This window comes from Ornithodoros turicata, chromosome 3, assembly GCF_037126465.1.
Source record: "Ornithodoros turicata isolate Travis chromosome 3, ASM3712646v1, whole genome shotgun sequence".
Classification (NCBI taxonomy): domain Eukaryota; kingdom Metazoa; phylum Arthropoda; class Arachnida; order Ixodida; family Argasidae; genus Ornithodoros; species Ornithodoros turicata.
The window spans coordinates 74,201,127-74,220,436 of record NC_088203.1 but is presented as its reverse complement, the minus strand read 5'-3'; the positions used below and the strand labels follow the sequence as shown (position 1 = coordinate 74,220,436).

Genomic DNA, 19,310 nt, shown 5'->3' with positions numbered 1-19,310 from the left:
ATGGAACGTCTCAAGTCCAAGCGTGGAACTCGACGAGCTCAAACTACAAGAATTCTCAACGAAGCTTCAACTGTCCTAAAAGATGGAACTGCCTCAGCTGAAGCGCTGAATGCATTACTCCAACGTCTCACTACAAGCAATGCGGAGCTCGTCGTACTGAATACCGCCATCGAGCCGCTTGTGACCGATGAGGACTACGAAAGTGAGTGCACCGGTGTTTTAGAGTATGAGGACAGAGTAACAGAAACAGTCGCCAACTTGAACTGGAAACTGGCACAGCTACAGGCGGCGGCTGCGTCGTCAATGGGATCCTCGAACGAACCGAGTTCACCGCAAGCGTCGTCGCAACAACGTCATATTGGGATCAAACTTCCCAAATTGAGGCTTCCAACGTTCAGCGGCAAGTTAAGCGAATGTCACAGTTTCTGGGAACAATTTAACGCAACCGTACATGAGAACAAGAACCTAGTGAAGATAGAAAAATTCCAGTACCTTCGTTCCCTACTGGCTGGATCTGCTGCCACAGCGATAGCTGGACTTCCTATCACAGAGGCCTCGTACGAGGATGCTACAGAAATTCTCAAGGAGCGTTTCGGTGATCGAGGAAGAATAGAAAGGCAGCTACTGGCAAAACTTCGTAGCCTTCCGGCAGTCAAGTCCTCCTCAGACGTCTTAGGGTTGCGACGATTCTACGACCACGTGCAGAGTCACATACGTGGATTGCGTTCACTCGGAGTTCAAGACAGTTCTTACGCAGCAATGCTAACAGAAATACTATTATCTTCCCTGCCATCGGAAATCGTAATAGACTTTTACCGCTCGGTTCGTCGCCCGACCACCAACAGCACTGCAAGCCCAACAGAAGCAGGAGACACCGCAGCGGCGTCCACGTCAACGACAGCTTCCGACGAACTACAGGCAGTGCTGAAGTTCCTTCACGTGGAGGTTGAGAGTCGAGAGAAAAGCGAAGTCGCAGAACGTAACCTCAAGAAACAGATTCAGTCTGTCAGCAAACCAGCTACCTTAGGCCGAGCGAATCCATCTGCTGCAGTTCTACACAACGCATCTACAAACCCAGCACCTTGCTTCTTCTGCAGCAACACTGAGCACAGTACTGAAGAGTGTGTTCGATCAGTGCCATTGAGCGACAAGAAGGCGAAGCTCGCTAAGGATAAAAGATGTTTTCACTGTACCAAGAAGGGCCACAGCGCCAGAGATTGCCGAGGGAGGATGAGATGCAGGAATTGCGGCGGTCGTCACGTAACATCCATGTGCGATCCTTCGTGGAAGCCCGATAAGAAAGAACGGGCCATAACTGATGCTAAGGATGTCACAAATGTCCTAGTACCCGGAGGAGCTTGCAGGAACGGCACAGTGGTCCTACAGACTTTCAGATGCTGGGCCGTCGGAAGAGGAAAGTGCATCTACGTTAGAGGAGTCGTGGACGGAGGCAGTCAACAAACCTTCATAAGCAAGCAATTGGGTGATCACCTAAAACTCAAGGTGATCAACACTGTTACGCTCACGCTCAATACTTTCGGCGACACTACTGCAAGTTCAGAACGAAAACAATGTAACGTCGTGGAACTCAGTCTACGCAGTCAGTTCTCGCCTTCAGAGTATCTGCTAAAGGCAGTCATCGTACCCGTTATCTGCAGGGACATCATCGCCACACCTTTGAATATTGATCTGGTAACCAGAATTCAGGAAAGCGGCGGCGTCATAGCCGACGACCTCATGTTTCAGAACACAACGAATTTAAGTGGGATTAATTTACTTCTGGGTGCGGACCAGCTATGGAACTTCGTCACCGGCAGAATCGAGCGGTGCTACAACAACGAGAACTTCGTGGGAATCGAGACTACACTAGGGTGGACTTGCCACTTACGCAATCCACAAGATGTGGATTGCGTTACGTCGAGTCTTATGACTTGCGTGCAAAGAACCGATGCTGCCTGTGATTGCAAAAACTCCAGATCGCTACGCCAAATGTGTCAACTTGACGGCATCAGCATAAAAGATGAAACCACCGTTCAAGATGACGACAGAGTGCTCCAACAGTTCTTCAGCACGGTATCGAAAGAAAACGGCAGGTATACTGTTGCGCTCCCATGGAAAACGTCTGCGTCCGACTTACCTGACAACCGTGACATTGCTGAACGTCGACTGAGGAGCTTAGTAAAACGACTGCACAAAGAGAAAAAACTTGAAGAATACGACCGTGCTATTCAAAAATACATGAGCGACGGTATTGCTGAACAAGTAAGAGGGAAAAAAACGAGTGACCGGTTGTACTACATGCCTCACCGTGCCGTAGTTCGGGAGGGATCAACATCAACAAGAGTGAGAGTTGTTTTTGATGCGTCTTCCCATGCAGCAGGGTGCTGTTCGTTAAATGACTGTCTCGAAACCGGACCGAAGATAAACTGTGACCTTTTATCGACGCTACTGCGCTTCCGCCTGAACAACGTGGCCTTAGTTGCCGACATTGAAAAGGCCTTTCTGCAAGTCGCCGTTAGAGGTGAAGACAGAGACGCTCTAAGGTTCCTTTGGTTTGAGCAGCCACCCACCTCAAGCGATTGTCTACTTCCTATTTGCGAATGGAGGATGACACGGGTGCCCTTTGGGACATCGGCAAGTTCCTTTCTGCTAGGAGCTACGATGCTTCATCACCTCAGGAATGTCTCCGGACCTGAGCAAGAAGTTGCGAAAATGATGGCAGACTCTTTCTACGTTGATGACCTGCTCACCGGCACCGATACAGCAGAAGAGGCAAAATGCATCATAAAGACCGCAACTGCCATAATGCGTGACGCTTGCATGCCGTTAAAGAAATGGGCATCAAACTGTAGTGAAATTCAAGATCACATCGATAGCACGAAGTCGGGAGTTTCTCAACATGAACTGATTCGAGATACCGAAGGTGACGAGACAGCTAGAGTACTCGGACTAACTTGGGACACCAGACTGGATACACTGAATTTCAATGGACCGAACATCCTCGAAGCACTCAGTCAAGTAGGCGACAGCAAACGCTCGGTGCTTCAGACAGTCGCGAAGATCTTCGATCCACTCGGACTGGCCGCACCGTTCGCTATCAAGGCCAAAATGGTATTTCAACAACTTTGGCAGCAAGGTGTGGAGTGGGACCAGCCAATACCGGACAGAGTCAAGGGTGACTGGGACTCCTGGAAAGCAGAACTGGCGGATCTACTTAATGTATCTGTTCCACGGAACCTGAAGAGAGGTGTAGAGACGATTACGTCAACACAACTCCATCTTTTTAGCGATGCGAGTCCACTAGCGTATGGGACATGTGCATACCTCAGATGTGAAGACTACGACGGTAACGTACTATGTACGTTGATTCTCTCTAAGGCTCGCCTAGCCCCTCAAGAAATTATCGCTTCCCAGGCTGGAGCTCATGGGAGCTCTCATTGCTGCCAGAACCGCAAAATTTGTCAAACACGCGCTACGTATGCCGTCTGTTCCGACATATTTCTGGGCGGACTCCAGCATTGCACTCACTTGGATAAAAGGACGAGCTGCAAGATGGAAGGTTTTTGTGTGCAACCGCGTAACAGAGATTCAGGCAACGTCGACAGCGGATCAATGGCGGTACTGCCCAGGAAAACAAAACCCCGCGGACTGTTTGACGCGGGGCATGACAATTAACGCATTGTTAAGGAGCTCGCACTGGTGGGAAGGTCCCAACTGGCTCAAGGACGGAGAGTCTCAGTGGCCAAAATTTGATGCTCCGTCCCGGACGGAAGAATCGAACATGGAAGCCTGCAGTAACTCTTCGCAGGTGATGCACGTGACTCTCGAAAAAGTAGAGCCCCTAATGGATATCCAGGACTTTAGCAGCCACGTGAAACTACTACGAGTTACCGCTTGGGCTAGGCGGTTTATTGACAGATGCAAGAAGGCAGCCCAATCGCCCGCACCGTGGATTACCACCGAGGAAATCAATGCAGCCGATGAGTTTTGGATAAAGGTTGCTCAACAAGAGAGCTTCCCTCACGAGGTGCAGGAGCTGAAACGTGGCTGCGCCATTCCGAAGGCTTCCAAGATGGCAAGTTGCAACCCTACTTGGACAAGTATGGGGTCATGAGATTAAAGGGACGCCTGGAATTTTCACCAGAAACAGAGACTGTAAAGCACCCAATAATTTTAGACAAACGTCATAGGCTGTCTTACCTGATCGTTAACAGCGCACATCGGCGGACCCAGCACGGCGGTGTCCAGGCCACTATGAACGACGTTCGCGAAAGGTGGTGGGTTACGCAAGCTCGACAACTAACGAAAAGTGTACTTTCAAGGTGCGGTACGTGTCGACGTTTTCGAGCGCAGGCAGCGACGGCACCGCTGCCACCGGACCGAGTACATCAAGGCCACCCCTTCGAAACAGTGGGCATCGACTTCGCCGGGCCACTGTACGTCTCGAGCAAGAAAAACTCCGACAAATCGTACGTCGCGTTATTCACTTGTGCGACGTCAAGGGCATTGCACTTGGAACTAGTGTCGGACCTCACCGTAGACTCCTTCCTGCTAGCTATGCGCCGTTTTATCGCTCGTCGCGGGACCCCATCCACTATTTACTCCGATAACGCGCTCACGTTTAAACGCGCCGAAAAGGAGTTCAAAGCACTCTGGTCTGTCCTGCGACACGACAGAACACAAGGGTAAGGGTATCTATCCTCAAGACAGATTCGGTGGAAGTTCATCCCAGAGAAAGCGGCATGGTGGGGGGGCTGGTGGGAGACGCTCGTGCGAAGTGTCAAAGACTCTCTCAGGAAGGTACTCGGCAAGCAAAGCCTCAACTTCGAACAGCTACAGACCGTTCTTCAAGATGCCGAAGCAGCCATAAACTCCCGACCGCTTACCTACGTGGCAACGAACCCGTCGGAGACACGGGCACTTACGCCAGCCCACCTGCTCATTGGAAAACGCCTACTTTCTTTCCCCGAGCCTCATACTAACCCGAAGGTAGTTTCTACTTCAGAAGCACTTACCAGAAGATGGATCCACTGCCGACTGTCAGCCGACCACTTCTGGAAACGGTGGCGGGCCGACTACTTGCTGCAGCTAAGGTCAGCACACATAGCTTCTCCAGTCGGAAGCAATGAAATTAAGGAGGGTGACATTGTGCTCATGCACGAAGAAAAGACTCCGCGACTTATGTGGAAAACTGTTCGTGTAACGGAGAACCACCGCGGACGAGATGGACACGTCAGAGCATGTTCTGTGCTACTCCCAACTGGAAAGACGACAAGAAGACCAGTGCAACTGTTGTACCCTCTCGAAACAGTCTTGGAAAGTAGCTAGCTCCGCAGCTGCTTTCGGGGGGGAGTATGTTGCGGAAATTTCACTAAAAACGACGACGACGACAAAGAGGAAAGGATACGACGACGAGAAAGATTTCATCACCGGATTTTGACCATTTATATATTTTTTTTTTCGAACGTTGTGCACGCTGGTGCTGTTGTGATTCCTTTGGGTTTTTTTTTTGAGTAAAGTCTAATCTTGGTTTTGGTTATGGGTGCATCCTCTTCTTGAACCGTTACCTCACCTTCTTGGCACGACATGACAGATCGGATGTGGTAAATCGGTGGATTTCTATTACACCCTTCTCTCTGCTCGGCGACGTAATGCTCTAAGGTGGTTAATTGTTGGATAATGACCGACGTCACCTGTTACACTTCTAGACAGGACAACCGCGTTCTGCATGGCAGAACGAATGCCTTGCGAGAGGGCCTCTGGGGACATACCGGTGTGCACCGATGCTCGGAGGCCGGCACGAAAGTCTCTAATTCGTGAAAGGGATCAGTCCAGTAATGGGTGACAGAGGCTGTGCGAAATATAGAGGGGAAAATGGTCCCTACCTCGGGTGTCGACATCGGTAGCGCACGACAAGGATGAATCAATTATATGTCTGCTGAGCACCAGGAAAGATCCAGGACATCGAGTGACGTTGGGGATCGCATATAAGTTGGCTGTCGGTTGTTAAGTAGGCACATGTAAGCAGTCTCCATTGCTTCCAACAATCTCCTTCCCCGTCCGTCCGTTCTACGGCTTCCCCATGCCGTATGGTGAGCATTGCAGTCACCCCGTACGAGAGTTGGGGATTCCAATGAATTGAATAAGCGTTCGAGGTCAGTCCACGGAACCTGTACCGCGGGACGCAGATAGATACTTACGACTAGAGTTCGGAATCCCGAGGCCTTTTCGCAATCCCGGAATTTCGGGATCTTGAAATCTAAATCCCGGGATCCCGGGACGGGATTGGGATTTTTGGCAAGGAAGTTTATAATGGTATGCCCGGTAGGGCTCTGCTTGGCTGACACCGTCTCATGTTGAAACATGGAAAATATATGAACCTTGCAGCGTTTTTATTGTAAAGAAAGCAATCGACAAACAAAGCTCTGAAAGTATTCACTAACTCTCACGCATGAGCACCTTGTGCCGAGTTCACGTACAAACACTACCTCGTTGCTGGAAGAACGATCTTAAGAAACATGGTGCATCCAGAGTACTATCATCGAGGCGAGATCGCACCTTCGTGCATAGGTTCCCTGCAGAGCTGAAAATTCTCTCGGATTCAACACTAGTTGGGACAGTTGATCGCAGGTAGACCTGCGCTTCTTCAAGTAGGGATCCTCTTCCACCACCATGCCGAAATAGTCCGATTTCCTTTCGCAAGAGAGATGCGACTCTAGAAGGATTGGGAGAAATTCTACTGCGTTCTCTCGACGTTGAGGCCGTCATTATCGCGTTATTTAACCTGTTCTTGAAGTCATGAGTGTCTGGAACTGCCACAACGGGTGTCTAGGGAGAGTCGCCTGTCGCATGCTCGACAAGAGAGGCAGAGTGTAGTGGTGTACCTTCGTGATCGCTACATTCGTTGCGCTCTATCATCCTTGCAATGAATACGCGGAGGGCGTCGGACGAGACAGTCTTGAAAGAAGTGTTGAGGAGATACTCGACGTGGTAGTCGTAATTAGGGTCCTGCAATATCTGGAGAACCGTTGAGACCATCGTACGTCGTTGGCATTGGCGTTCCCGTATGTTAACCATCAGTTGGTTCGCAAATGCTTCATCCTGATCGCTCAGACATTCCAAGACAAACTTTATTGTCGCGTCTGCGGATAAGAGGTTTGAGTCGTGACGACAAAGCGCTTCCACAGCCAACTGTACAGGCTTCAGGCACGCGACTACGTTTGCTATCGCTGCGACGTCTGAATCGGAAAGTTCACTTCCTGATCCTATATCAATTAGTGCTTTCCTGATGCTGTCTCGTACCTTCAAGAAGCGCTCAAGCATCGCAACAAGGGAGTTCCACATTGTCTTGCAGTCCAGGAGCAACCCCTGTTCTTTGCCATGATCTCGAATTACGTGAGCTTGTAAAATATCGTTGTTCTTCGGGGACCTCTTGAAACGAAGGACCTCAGCATGGACCTTAGCAATTATGTCTCCGATGGAACCCTCTTTAAGGGTAAGTGGCTGATCATTAACTACGTCATCTGTGACAATCATCCCATCGCTCCCACTGTCACAGGGTTCAGAATCGGAGCCGCCGACTTCGTCTTCTTCTTCTACAGAGAGGGACTTGTTCTTTGGCAATGCGTACAAGGTGTCCGTGACCGCTAAATGTAGTCCATGGGCCAGACATAGCTGATGCTGCAATGGCTGCAAAAGCTTTCCCGCTTTAACCATTACGGATGCTCCATCAGTCGTAAGCCCGACGACATCGCTGTCAAGCTTTAAGCCGAAATCCAGCAGCCTATTACGGTTTGCGTCCACGCACTGTAAACACTGTTCTGCCGGCATCGCACACTTAATCCTCACAAGTCCCAAATTCCAAGTGCTGACACCGCTCCTAAACTTCGCATCAGCAGTGTGAACATTGATGTTCAGGTACCTACGATTCCTGGTCGACGTCCACTCGTCAATGTTAGAGCTATAGTTTCCGTCCTGTCGCAAGCTCCTTCTCCAAGTCCTGCTTGCACACTGCTTGTATTTGAGCGTGAAAGTTCATTGTGTACTTCAGCGCAGTCTTTTCGGTTCTAGGAAACTTAAGCCCCAGAGCGACCATTCCATCACAAATGTCCTCAGACGAAGCGATTACACGAAACGACATTGCACACATGGCGGCCATGCGTGCTACCCTGTGTTCAACCGTAGCCTTACCGCTCACGAGGAACGAGTCAAGTGTTTGTGGTGGCGACTGTTTGTGCAGTTTCGACTACGACAAAACGACTCCTGTAGCATCCTCTGTCGCAGATCTCACTCGAAGGTTTATGTTATGCTCTAGCAAATGCGTGTGAAGACCTTTCCTCACCGCTGCACGCAAGTAGTAGTACCACACACTACTACTGTCACTGCATTTAGCAAGCACTTCGGAAAAGAGCACGGTGGACATTGTTACGAACCACCTAGGGCACGGACCGTCTTGACACTGCGAGCACGGTGGAACGCATGCCTTTCGCCCTTGAAACGATCGGACGCCACTTCGAATGTTTCCGCCAGCTCAAGAAAGAGGTAACTCCACGTCAGACTCTAGCAAAAGCAGTAACTCGCAGTAGACTAGCGCGAGCTCTCACGCCGCGCTGGTGCCTTTTCGTAGACGGAAGAGGGGGATGATTTATTTGCGGACAGAGGAAACATATCATGGGCGGAAACGTCGATGGTGAAGGCGATTGACCCGTGTAATTGAATCTCTCTCGTTCGTGTCGTCTGCAATTTTAATATATATTTGGCACCACGAATAATCCCGGGATTTCGGGACGGAAAAATTGTCCGGGGTCCCGGGACGTCGGGATCCCGGGATCCGAACTCTACTTACGACTGTTAACAGCATGTGCCCAATGCGGATCTTGCAGGAGAGATAATCATAAGAAAAGAAAAGAAAGTTATAAGAAAAGAAAGCATCGCAACAGCGATACATCTGTAATTAAAAACATAATGCAAAAGCTGCATGACTATAACTCAAATGCTGCATTGCCAGTAGTAGGCTACTGTCTCAGCCGCACTGTGACATTAGTGGTGGTACACAGCATTTGAACATGCGTCCTTTGAAGCGTCCGTTGATAAGGTAAACGGCTTCGAGAAATCTGGGAATTTCAGGACTCGCGCTTCGATCAACTGTTGTTCCAAGCATTTGAAGGAGCCCTCAGCTTCTTGTCCCCAAAAGAATGCTTTTTTCGTTGTTAATTGTGTTAGTGGGCGAGCAGTCTCAGCGAATTTGTCTATGTGCCCGGGGTAATACGTTAGTAAACCGAGGAACTGTCACTGTCGTTTTGTCGGTGGGCGCGGGAAAATTCTCGATGCATTTGATCTTCTCCGGGTCTGGTCGAACGCCCTCTGCCGACACGATGTGCCCAAACTTCTGGGTTTAGAAATTGGCATTTTGAGGGTTTCAATTTTAATCTTGCTGCTCTCAACCGGTTAAGGATAGTCTCGATGTGACTTAGATGCTCCTCGAATGACGTGCTGTAGGTAATTATATCAACAAGATACACGTAGCACGACATTCCGAGAAGACCAGAAAGAACTACATCAGCCGTTCTTTGCCTCACTGACGCACTGTTGACCAAACCCATCGGCATTCGTTTCCACTGATAGTGGCCGGTCGGAGTGTTGAATGCCGTTTTCTCTTTGTCCCCTTCGTCCATCTCAGTCTGCCAATATCCAGAAGCCATGTCCACAACCGTGAAGAATTTAGCGTTCCCCAGTTGCGACAGTCTCCTGAACATTGTGAAGTGGGTATGGATCCACCTCGTAATTTATTTAAGTCTCCGAAATCCACCACAAAGCGATAGGAACCGTCTGGCTTTTGCACGAGAAGCGCGGGGCTCCCCACAGTGTAGTCGAGTGTGCTATTATGTTACCCTTGTGATTAATTTGTTCACTTGTCTTTCCATTTCCTCCGGCTTAGCGTAAGGTATACGGTACGCTCTACGGTATACCGGATGCGCATCTTCAGTCGCTATGTGATGTATTATCGCGTTGCAGTGGCCAATATCCGTGTTACTCCAAGGGAAGGCATCTCCATACGTCTGGATTAATTTTGTCACTCGTCAGTTCGCTCCGATTTGGCAACGTGCCCTAGATCAAATTTGGAGCCGACGTCTACTCCGCTAACAGCGTTGCGAACAGAAGGCACCTGTGCAGGTAACTCGTCTAGCTCTACGTCTACCAGCGCATCCATCGCCTTCTTTCGGGGGAGCTTGATCTCCTCCGAAGTAGTGTTTGCTACTCGTACAGACACAGTGCCGTCTTGTTGTACCCTCACCAATGTCGGTGCGACAAACGCTCCAGATACCAACTCTACTCCAGGTGTCTCAACAGCAGCCACCTGACCCCCGATCCCCGGTGCGGTGACCCTTCCTCTGAGGTCTGATTCGCTCATGGGTGGCAGGGAACAAATATCAACCTGACGGACTTTCGTGATGGATTCCGATATGCGCCTCGTCTGGGGAGTCTCTCCATATACTGACATCACCAAGTTCACAATCAGGACCTCTGCTTCTTTTATTCTCAACACCTGTTTGCTCAATAACACGTCAGCCCTTTGTCCACGGAGGATATCTTGGCCATTGAGACACAGCGGTCGGAAACGTAAATTGTTCAGTGCGCACGAAACACTGGAGGTTGAAGCTGTGGTCTCCAATTCTGATTGGTATTTCGTGGTAGCCCACGGTCTCTAGTTTGTCCCCGGTTATGTCGACCAAGGTTCGAGCGCCATTCCCTGCGCGGAATTTTCTTCGTCAGCTCTTGTCTATGCGGTCGAGGCAGTGGCGTATCTAGTGTGCGGCAGGTGTGGACAGGTGCCATGGGCGCCAGGTGAACAGGGGCGCCATTATGTGGTCGGGTGTGAATGTGCCAGGTGGGGCACTCAACCTGGCACATTCATAAACGATCTAAAGCACCCGCCATTAGAGAGGTTGTAGTGTGAAACCAAGTGCGGACCACACGAAAACGCATCCCCAAGGAAATCATGTTAACCATGTTGCCATGGGCGCAGGTAGCTCTAGATACGCCACTGGGTCGAGGACACTCTCCTTTATGAGGCTTACTTTCGACCCCGTATCAATTAGACACCTCACCTTGATGCCTCCAATATGGCACACAGTTATGGAACTTGTTTTACGCAGAACTTCACCTCCACTTCCCGCTCTTCCGCTTCATCGCGCATACCCGAAGGGGACGGTATTAAGAGTGAGTGACTTCCCTTGTCTGTGTCCATGACCTTAGTTGCCCGTGCGCCATAAAAACCCGGATCATTATCGTCATCATCATCTTATCTGTGTTGTTGCCTTCCGCGGCTCCACGTATCCCAGTCGTACGATTTTCCGTTGTCTGCGTGGTGTATCGTTGTGGACAGTTCCGAGCAAAGTGTCCGCTCTTACCGCTGACGTAACACTCCCCGCGTCTTTGCCGAGGTGCTGAACATCGTTCGGCACCGCGGTTCTGTAGTGAAATGGAGGCCTCGAACATTTTCTCTAAGCGCTCTTTGGCCCAAGTTGCACCTTCAAAGGTAATTTGGGACAGGCTCCGAAAAGTAAAGGGAGATTATGCTAGTTTTTCTGTTCCTCTACTACAAGTAAATGGCGTGGTGTGCCAAAACGTGCAAGAACAGGCAGACGCCCTTGGAGAACACTTTCAGAGCATATCGAGCTCTTCACATTATAGCGCTGACTTCCTTAAAATCAAGGAACAGTCACAGAAGCAGACCATCCCCCCTGGATCTGGCAATGGGTACACTTATAACTCCTTATTTACAATGACAGAACTGCTGAGGGCCCTATCACGCAGAAAGGTTACTGCACCAGGTCCAGATCGTGTGACATACAGCATGCTAGAAAACCTATCCAATTCCTCGTTAGAATGTGTTTTAGATTTCTTCAACACCGTATGGCGAGAAGGATCACTTCCTTCTGGTTGGAAAGTAGCGACCATAATCCCGCTGTTGAAGCCAGGAAAGGATTCATCAGATCCATCTAGCTATAGGCCCATAGCGCTCACAAGTTGTTTGGGAAAGACTTTTGAACGCATGGTGAACAACCGCCTCATATATTTTTTAGAGGAAAATAACTGCTTGGATCGATACCAATGTGGCTTTAGGGCTGCACGGTCGACAACGGACCAGTTTTTGCGCCTTGAAACAACAATTAGGGAGGCTTTTGTAAGAAGTAGGCATTGTGTCAGTGTATTTTTTGACCTGCACAAGGCCTATGACACCACATGGCGGTACGGTATTGTTCGAGACTTGTATGCAATGGGACTTCGCGGTCGCATGCTGCGCTGTATTTTGAACTTCCTCGAAGGGAGAACCTTCAGAGTCCAGGTGGGAACAACACTGTCCCGACCATTTGTACAGGAGAATGGTGTCCCACAGGGGTCAGTTCTAAGTGTCACTCTCTTTATCGTGAAAATGAACTCAATAGCAAAAGTAATTCCTCCTTCAATTAAGTACTCGTTGTACGTTGATGACGTGCAGATTTCCTATTGCTCTTCAAATGTGTCTGCATGCGAGCGCCAGCTCCAGCTGGCAATCAACAGGTTAGTGAAGTGGTCAAATGAAAATGGCTTTCAGTTCTCTCCTGAAAAGACTGTTTGTGTCCACTTTTCGAGGCTTCGGGGAGTTTTCCCTGAGCCAGTTTTGAAGTTGCGCAGCCACCCAATTAATGTACAGCCTGAGCACAAATTTCTCGGGCTTATCTTTGACAAAAAACTGACATTTCTGCCACACATGAAACAACTCAAGAATAAGTGCATTAAATCCCTTAGCATTCTAAAGGTACTTTCACACCGGTCCTGGGGAGCAGATCGCGAAGTACTGAATCGCATCTACATCTCCACTGTCCTTTCTAGATTGGACTATGGATGCGCTGTTTATGGGTCGGCTCGACCAACTGCTTTGAAGATACTCGATCCGATACATCACCAGGGACTACGCTTAGTCCTTGGCGCATTCAGAACATCGCCAGTGGAGAGTTTGTATGTCGAGTCGAACCACTGGTCACTCGCAAGACGGAGGTTTTTTCTTAGCGCCACATATGCACTTAGGGTTCGGTGTTACCCCCACATCCAGCGCTCGAATGTGTGCAGGACACTCAATACAAGCAACAATTTTTGAATAAACCGTCACAATCACTTCCTTTTTGTATGCGCATCTCTCAGGAAGTTAAACGATGCAACTTTGCTGAATACGATTACAAGGTAATGGAATTTAAGCAAAGGCTGCCTCCATGGCATCCACCTCCAAGTTTCAACAAGTCACTAACAAAATTCAAGAAATCTGACACCTCACAGGCTGTTTTGTTACAAGAATTCCTTCATCTTCGAGAAAGCTTCAGCAAGCACACAGAGTTTTACACTGACGGTTCAAAAACCAGCTCAGGGGTTTCGTGCGCCATGGTTACGGGTTCACACACGAGCTCACACCGTCTCAGAACCAGCATGTCCATTTTTACCGCAGAAATGTATGCGATAATTTTAGCACTCAAGTACATATTGAACAATGAAATTACATCATCTGTAGTGTATACAGATTCTCTGAGCTCACTGCAAGCTATTTGCAACTTGCACCCAACTAAGGATTTGCTTGTTCACCATGCGAGGTGTTTAGCGAGTATGATCTCGGAGAGGTCTTACAACCTGATGTTCTGCTGGGTACCCAGCCATGTCGGGATACCTGGTAATGAGAGAGCCGATAGTGTTGCCACAAGTGCACTAACTGAAGATATAACCCCTCTTGAGGCCCCGATGCAGGATATTAGACGGGCATTAAGAAACGTCATCAATGATCAGTGGCAGATATTTTGGGACACGCAGGATAAAAATAAGTTACATTCTGTCAAGCCTAATCTCGGGAGAAACTTATCTCCACTTCCAAACCGTCTGCATGAGGTGGTACATTGTCGGCTAAGGTTGGGTCATACATTCCTTACTCACGGGTACTTGTTGCGGCGTGAGGACGCCCCGGAGTGTGACCACTGCGGGGGGGCGCTTTCTGTTGTGCGCATCCTCATTACATGTCCATCCTATGAAGATGTTCGTCGACGTCACTTCTATCGATTTTACAGATATTGTTTACCGTTTCACCCGGCCCTTTTGCTGGGTGATGAGGCTGAAGTACCTTTTACAGCTGTGTATGAATATTTCAAGGACATCCAGCTAATTGGTCTCTTGTGATCTCACACTGCTATTTTAGTAATTTTATCATATGTGGTAACTGTCTCCGGTAGTTCTTAAATAATCATCTCTGATTTTACGTTTGCCATCGTACATACCATTGCTTGGCGCTCTATAGCCTTGGTAGCTTTTGCGCCAATAAACCCTAATTATCATCATCATCATCATTGGCCCAAGTTGCCCTTGCACCATAAAACCTTCAATTACACACACACACACACATTTTCTCTAAGCGATCGAGTCGCGCCCTGACGCGGAGTACGGTGGGTTGACATTCGCCTATTGCTCGTTCGTGCATTTCTTCTTTAGCAGCAATCTCTACGGCATCCTCAAAGCTTGCGGGGCCATGCGAAAGGTTGAAACGCCGCACTGGATCTCTTATGCCCTTCAAAAGGTGCGTAGGCAACTGTTCTTTTAGTAGTTGCTTAGAAATCTCACCCATTTGTGTTTCCTAGATTGCGAAATCTTGCCGCGAATGCACGCACGCCCTCCCCAGCGTTCGGCCTCGCTTCCATGAATTTCTCCAATTTTACGTGCGCAGGCTCTGTGTCAAAGCGTTTCTTATACACCTGTCACACGGGCATTTCGATCCTTCTCGAATCCGATCTGCATCGAACTTCCCGAGCACGCTCGAGTTTTGACGCTGCTACACGGCCACTTTCAATGCGCATTGAATGGTTGACCTGTGGCGCGAGAGGCGGCGCAACCGTCTCCGTCTGAGTACGTATCCGTTTAAAAAGCCAAGATTAGTCGCTCCCGCCCAGCGGTGTTTACGTGTTGTTGTACGGTTATGTCCGCCATGTGTGCCGAGCAGAAACAGGAAATTGCATTTATGCTGGCTGCGTTAGTTGACTTGGAAACTGAAATGGAGGCAGCAAAAGCAAGGACGAACCACATCAGAAGACAGTTGCTTTTTGCCAACGGGCTGTGTGTTGCAGCCGCTGTTGCTGATTCTCCGACTATACAACGGCAGAGGTGGAAGTTCGACCGAAACGAACGCTGGTTTGAGGACACATTGCCGTACCTTGGTGAACAGTTTTTCCGACAGTCATTCCTAGGGATGTAAAATTTCCTACTTTTGAACGGAAAAATTGGAAATTTTGGAAATATTGAGCTTGTACAGTGCACTGAACCACGAGCATCCATTAAAACGTATGTACTAGGCCTAAACGTAGTGCATGGCTACTACAAGGCAGCCAAGCCGAGTCTTTCACAAAAAATACGCAGGAAAGTAAGCAAAGAGAAAGTCTGTCAGTCTTGGCAGTTCGCTTGAGGTACGCAAGGACTACAGTGAAACGCTGTGATGTTTTTTTGTTGTTTTATATAAGTTATGCTTTATTGACGAGACTAGAGCTTATCAGACTAGATGAGGTAGTAAAACAGCCTCCGCGTCCTGCAGAAAGCTCAATAAAACAGCGGTATGTCCTGCCGCACAGTCTGGTAACTATACATGCATTCAAGATGCAACGGCAGAGGCAATTATAACTATAGATGATCTTTACCTTTAGATTTCTTTAACTATAGATGATCACACATCGGAATCCACGTCGCTTTCACTGTCCGTGACTTGCACAGTGTCGACAGCTGCAGCCCCCTGCTTCTTCTGAAAGTTGAGGTTAGAATGGACGAAAAGCAGTTTCTCAACCCTTTCTGTTGTCAGCCTATTTCGTAGTTTTGTGTGAATGTTGCCTGCCTCGGACCAGTTTCTTTCACATGAAGCTGAGGAGGGAGGTATTTGCAGCAGACTACATGCAAGAGGCGTCAGTGGCTGTTTTGCGCACAGTCCTTCCCACCACGTAGATGGACTGCAGTGCTTCGCTGACTCCCATAGGCCATCCCTTGACCATATACCTCTGTGCGCTCGGTACTCTGCGAAGTTGGACAAAACAATGCCGCGGTCCAGATGAAAGTGCTTAGCTTGCGACGACAACCAGTCAAAAGCAGCGGACGGCTCTTCATTTTCGAGGTTCTTGCCTTCGTACCTTGGGTCAAGAACGTTCGCTGCATAGTGTATTGGCTGGACGCAGAAGTTCTCACGCCTTCTGATTATGTCACTAGCTGCCTCCTGTTCGCTACGAGTCAGAAGAGAAGATTCTAGCTTCGAGTCGAAGTCTTCCCTGATGCGATGAAAAAGACACGGTACGTCAGAAAGAAGAGCCATGTTAGACTCTGCAGAAGCAATGCAGCTCGAAATTGTGTTCAGAAGTGATAGTGCGGAATTCACACGGCTCCAGAAATCTTCTTCATCAAGAACGGTCTGTCTGACGGACTTCTTAACCTTCAGGTCCTCGATAATTACCGTTTCCTTTAGAGCCATCTTGTTCCTGGCTAGGCTTTCAAGTGATAGGGTCACGCCTGCCCACCTTGTCTTGCTTGGAAGTTTCAGTGTGACCGAGTTACCTTCGCCATCATTGGATTCTTGCTTCTGCTTGAACGTCGCAGCCACAATATGTGAGCGCTTAACGTACTCAATCACTTCCCTTGCTTGCATGTTCAGTTCTCGGAGCGTGTCGAGTCCCATCAGATCGTTCATCAGGAGATTCAACCCATGCGCTGCACATCCGATTGCTGTCACGTGCGGGTAGTGCTGTGTAACAAGGTCACACGCAGCCTTCATGTTGCTAGCATTATCCGTAACGACAGCAACTACTTTGCTGGAACCGAGAGATTCAATAACCGCGCGGATCTCGCTACTGATGTATGTGGCAGTGTGACGGTTGTCCCCTGTATCAACACATTTGTAAAACAGGGGTTCCGGTGTTGCAACGATAAAGTTGACGATTGACTCACCCCTGATATTTGTCCACCCCTCAGTAAGTAGCGTTAGGTAAGATGCACTCTTCAGAAGCTCCTCGACGTGGATTCTTTGCCTCTGAAACTCTGCATCAAGTAGGGGCCCGCTTAGAAGGTATCGAGATGGCAGAGCGTAAGACGGCCTCACTAGATTAAAAAGCTCCCGCCAGTACTCGTTTTCAACGACGGCGAAAGGCGTGTTCGACGAGTACAGCGCTTTCGCTAGCGCAGCGTCAATACGCTGCTGGTCTGTTGGGCTCATTCGGTCGACAAATGGTGTCATCGCACTTTTGCGCGTTGGCACCAAAGAACTAGAACAGCTGGGAGTGGGACTGACCTCCGGTGTGCATTGAGCCTTGCGAACATCGGGACAGTCATCACGTCGCACGCGGACGCGATCCCGAATGTCCTGGGGACACTTCAAGCATGCAAGAATATGCCTGGTGAGCCGGGTTGCATTAGGGAAAACATATGACGCGCTGCAGTATTTGCAGGACGCCGTGTCCTTCTTCCCAGGCTTAGATGATCTCTCGCGACGAAAATGCCTCTACACATCAGAAGTTGGTCGTACCATGCCTCCTCATGCAATGAACACGTTCCACACACAATATCCAGCAGCACGGAGCCGTAATTTGCAACAGCAGTAGCAGATACAGCCGCCAAACTTAAGCCGCCATGTGCGAATCGCGATGTCGTGCTGGCCTTCCGAACGAGATTGACACAGGAAGATTGAGAGTTCTCTCTCTCTCTCTCTCCCTCTTTTTTTTTGTTGGTTTTTTTCCGTGAGGCGCGAAAAAAAACAGGAAGAAAACCGTTTTTTTCCCAAAATTTCTGGTTTTTTTTCGACCCTTTACATCTCTAGCTCATTCCGCGTTTCACCCACTACGTTCCGGTATATCGTGGAAATGTGCGGACCGCTCCTGCGGCGAGAGGACACCGTCATGCGCCAGGCAATCTCGGTTGAAAAGCGAGTGGCGGTGAGCCTGTACAAACTGTGCTCCTCTGCCGAGGACAGGTCCATCGCACACCTTTTTGGCATCGGACGGTCAACGGTGAACACTCTCTACAAAGAGTTCTGCGAGGCGGTCATCACCACACTTGAGCCTGAATGGGTAAAGATGCCTTCAGCTGAAACAATGGCCGACCATATAAAAGAGTACAGCGCTGTCTGCGATTCCCGCAGGCGGTGGGAGCTTTAGATGGCTGCCGTTTTCCAATTTCTCCACCGAAGGAGAGTGCGACCGGTTATTACAACTACAAGGGCTGGTAAGTTAACATGATCTGTCGTTGCATGTTGCAAAAATCTCGCACGTCCTGCTTCTGGCAAAGCAGCACCTTTGTTATGACCACATGACTAAATTTTACTGCCTCCGCTTACAGGTACAGCATCGTCTTGCTTGCTCTGGTGGACCACCGGTACCGCTTTCTTTACATCAATGTTGGATCGCCCGGACGCTGCCATGACGTATACGTATATCAACGATCAAGCCTGGCACAGTGTGTTGAGGGGCCACTGTTCCAAGCTCCAGTAGCCACCATGAACGGCGTAGCAGTGCCGCCTCTCATCCTGTGCGATCAGGCGTTCCCTCTGACATCACACCTGGTGAAGCCATTCAGACATCGGGCTCGTCTTGACGATGACATGAGGCGGTTTAACTACCACCTGTCAAAAGCCGGGAGGATAGTAGAAAATGCATTTGGCAGAATGAAGGCGAGGTTCAGGTACACAATGAAAAGGTTAGAATGTGACCTAGACAATGCTCCACTTGCCATTCGCACTTGTTGCGTACTGAACAACATCTGCGAGGCATTCAGTGAGCCGCTGATGCAACAGTGGGCTTCTGACTCCGAGGTTGCAAGCTCTGTGTACCAGCAGCCAAATGGTGCCACAGATACCAGAAGTGCAAGTGGGACATGTGTGCGGGATGCAATTGTTGTACTGTACTGTACTGTTGTACTACAAACAACGAGAACATCAGTGAGGTGAGATATGAAGTAACACACTTTATTTACGACGATTCAAAGAACCTTGTAATAGCAGAAACCAATTTTTCGTGTTGCTGCAGGTGCCGCTCCCGCAGTTCCATCTCCCTGGCATGAGTTTCTGCAAAACATTCTCGCAACATCCTTTGTTCAGCGAGTAAGGACTGCTGGAAATCGGACGGAGGAGTGGTCCGCCTACGTTTCCTTTGACGTATCTGTGGAGTGGACTGGCCAGCAGGACCACCTTCGGCAATCTCCAAGCCTCCTGCGGCACACTCTGTATTGCCTCCTGAGCTATCACCACCCTCGTCTACTGTTTCCCCGCTGTACGAAGG

At 49.3% G+C, this 19,310-nt stretch overlaps 3 protein-coding genes across 3 annotated transcripts; 2 read left to right on the top strand and 1 right to left on the bottom strand.

Annotated features, from left to right (window-relative positions):
- Positions 1-4,114, top strand: LOC135389663 (uncharacterized). The gene is made up of 2 exons (XM_064619696.1): positions 1-3,305; positions 3,415-4,114. Exons 1-2 carry the CDS (start codon positions 1-3, stop codon positions 4,112-4,114), a joined length of 4,005 nt encoding a protein of 1,334 aa, XP_064475766.1.
- An 11,613-nt stretch (positions 4,115-15,727) lies between these two features.
- On the bottom strand, positions 15,728-17,275 carry LOC135389662 (uncharacterized). Its single transcript, XM_064619695.1, has one exon. The coding sequence runs from the start codon at positions 17,273-17,275 to the stop codon at positions 15,728-15,730; it is 1,548 nt and encodes a 515-aa protein (XP_064475765.1).
- A 622-nt stretch (positions 17,276-17,897) lies between these two features.
- LOC135389661 (uncharacterized) lies at positions 17,898-18,979 on the top strand. The gene is made up of 3 exons (XM_064619694.1): positions 17,898-18,104; positions 18,176-18,258; positions 18,373-18,979. The coding sequence occupies exons 1-3, from the start codon at positions 17,898-17,900 to the stop codon at positions 18,977-18,979; spliced, it is 897 nt and encodes a 298-aa protein (XP_064475764.1).
- The last annotated feature ends 331 nt before the right edge of the window (positions 18,980-19,310 follow it).

Coding starts and splice junctions, on each gene's coding strand:
- LOC135389663 (XM_064619696.1), top strand. CDS start 1: ATGGAACGTCTCAAGTCCAAGCGTGGAACTCGACGAGCTCAAACTACA. Junction 3,306..3,414: donor AGCGATGCGAGTCCACTAGC/GTATGGGACATG, acceptor ATCGCTTCCCAG/GCTGGAGCTCATGGGAGCTC.
- LOC135389662 (XM_064619695.1), bottom strand. CDS start 17,275: ATGACACCATTTGTCGACCGAATGAGCCCAACAGACCAGCAGCGTATT.
- LOC135389661 (XM_064619694.1), top strand. CDS start 17,898: ATGTGCGGACCGCTCCTGCGGCGAGAGGACACCGTCATGCGCCAGGCA. Junction 18,105..18,175: donor CCACACTTGAGCCTGAATGG/GTAAAGATGCCT, acceptor CGATTCCCGCAG/GCGGTGGGAGCTTTAGATGG. Junction 18,259..18,372: donor TATTACAACTACAAGGGCTG/GTAAGTTAACAT, acceptor CTCCGCTTACAG/GTACAGCATCGTCTTGCTTG.